Consider the following 2319-nt stretch of genomic DNA (forward strand, 5'->3'; position numbering starts at 1 on the left):
CCCAAGGCCCTTGTGGTTTGGCCTTGGAAAGGTACCTCTCTTTCGGGGCTATATGCACCTCCACCCCCTACCCCCAGGATCGAGTGACCAACTCGAAAACACTCAGGCTGCAGGCTGCTCTGTGGCATTTTAGATACAAGCCATTTGCTGCCAAATGGGGGAGAAATCGCCCCCAGCCCCTGGCAGCTTCTGGCTCTCTTCCCGGCCCCTCCACAAATATAGCCCCTGATGTTTCAAAAATTTCTTGTCCAGTCTGTGAAAACCAGAGTTTGGGCTGTGCCTTGACAGCAGTTCTGACAGATGGATGGGGGAGGGGTGGTTTTAAAAGGCCCCTGCCCACACCCAGCAAGCTGGTGTCCCTGTTTCCTGTACCGTGGTGGGGTAGCTGTGCGACACGGGCAGGTTGCTTAGCCTTTCTGTGCGTCCCTTCCTCAGATCTGAAATGGAGGTGCAGTTTGTTGTGAGGATTAAACGAGATGATGCATTCAGAGGACCCGCACGTGTGAAGAGCCCAGTGCATCTGGCAGCTGGTGCCACCAGGACTGCTCAGTGTGTGTGACCTTGGGCAAGTCGCTCTCCTTCTTCGACCACAGACCTCCTTTGGGAAGTGGGGGAGGCTAGACACGGCTGGCAGCTCAGAAGGAGCTCACCGAAGAGTGGCCACTGTGGAGAGTCCAGCGAGGGCAGCTGGACTCCGGCACAATCCTGAGACACTGTGACCGCAGAGGTTTTCTTGGTGTATCGATGGGAGGAATGTGATCCGTCCCAGCCGCCGGGGGAGCCAGAGCATATCTGGTATGTGTCTCTGGAATGATTTGGGGAAAATTCACTGAAGTTGGAACTTAAGCCGCAAACTGCCCTGGACACAGAGATAGGGAACTGTCCGTGTGCACACCCGCTACAAAGGGCCGGGGCCGGGGTGGGAGTCGGCTTACAGGGCACAGCGCGGCGCAGGCCCGCCCTGGAATGGCCGTGAACTTGTTGTTTTTCCACGTCATTTGCTCTCAAATGTACTATCAAGCCGGGCGATGCTAACCCGGCGGCTGCAGGTCCCTCCTCGTAACAAGCGATTGTGTGTTCTTTAGAGGTGGCCAAAGGGGAGGAGGGGGCCCGGCCCCAAGGAGGTGGGGGAAAGGGAAACAAGCCCTCCTTCAGAGTGAGCTTGCGTGTCCTGGAGCCAGCTCCCCGCAAAGCACATGCCATTTCTGGCCCTTGAAGGGGTTAAAGGCCTCCTGGAGTCAAAAACAAGCAGGTGTCCCACCGTGCCAGATACGCTGCCTAAACTGCTTCCAGCTTCTTTTTTTTTCCCCCCTTCTGCAATAAGTCTGTGATCAGCCACGGGACAGAGGCGCCAGCAGCCTGCCTGTGACAGGCATCAGGTTAGCTGGCTCCCACTCGGGTGGCGCGCCCAGGATATAAATCCGGGCGCGGGCCCCTGCTGCGGCTCCTCTCCCTGCACACTCAGGAGAGGGAGCTTCCTTCCAAAGACCTTTCTTTTATCTGAAGCCGCACAGCCCTGCAGCCTGTGCTGACTTGGTGGAGGCAGCAGCGGCAGCAGCCTGAGCAGCAGCCTGAGCAGGAAACCTGCTGGGGTGGGGAGGGCAGGTGCCTCCAGCCTCTGAGAGGAAGGTCCTGGTGGGCCCCAGATCCTGGCATCGTTTCAGGGGAGGTCTCTAGCCACCCCAGCCTGCACCATGTGGGCCCTAAGGTGTCGCCGGTTCTGGTCTCGCTGGGAGCAGGTGGCAGCGCTGCTGCTGCTACTGCTGCTGCTCGGGGTGCCCCCGCGAAGCCTGGCGCTGCCACCCATCCGCTATTCCCACGCCGGTATCTGCCCCAACGACATGAATCCCAACCTCTGGGTGGACGCACAGAGCACCTGCAGGCGGGAGTGTCAGACGGACCAGGTGAGTGGGGTTCAGAGACCAGAGATGGGCCACGTGAGCCTGTGAGTGATGGGGGTGGGACTGTGCGGGAGTGTGAGGAGGGCCAGGTGAGTGGGGTCCAAAAGCCGCAGTATGAGATGGACCAGGTGAGTGGGATCCAGAAGTGAAAGTGTGGGACGGTCCAGGTGAGTGGGGTCCAGAAGCCGCAGTGTGAGGTGGACCAGGTGAGTGGGTTCCAGAAGCCACAGTGTGAGGTGGACCAGGTGAGTGGGGGCCAGAAGCCAGAGTGTGAGGCGGACCAGGTAAGTGGGGTCCAGAAGCGGGAGTGTGAGGCAGTGAGGCGGATCAGGTGAGTGGGGTCCAGAAGCCACAGTGTAAGGTGGACCAGGTGAGTGGGGTCCAGAAGCCGCAGTGTGAGGTGGACCAGGTGAGTGGG

General features: G+C 59.6%; 1 protein-coding gene across 2 annotated transcripts in view; it reads left to right on the plus strand.

The window, feature by feature from the left end:
* The first annotated feature begins 418 nt into the window (after positions 1–418).
* Positions 419–2319, plus strand: part of WFIKKN2 (WAP, follistatin/kazal, immunoglobulin, kunitz and netrin domain containing 2) — an 8256-nt gene continuing 6355 nt past the window's right edge. Inside the window, exon 1 of one of the 2 annotated variants that reach the window (XM_011959976.1) lies at positions 419–795. Coding sequence is in view for 1 of the 2 variants with exons in the window: in XM_011959974.1 (XP_011815364.1) it covers positions 1695–1904 (210 nt within the window). In the remaining variant the exon portion in view is untranslated. Of the gene's footprint in view, positions 1905–2319 lie in introns of both variants that reach the window. The other variant, XM_011959974.1, reaches the window with a different exon arrangement.

The sequence above is a fragment of the Colobus angolensis genome, unplaced genomic scaffold, assembly GCF_000951035.1.
Source record: "Colobus angolensis palliatus isolate OR3802 unplaced genomic scaffold, Cang.pa_1.0 Scaffold50, whole genome shotgun sequence".
NCBI lineage: Eukaryota > Metazoa > Chordata > Mammalia > Primates > Cercopithecidae > Colobus > Colobus angolensis.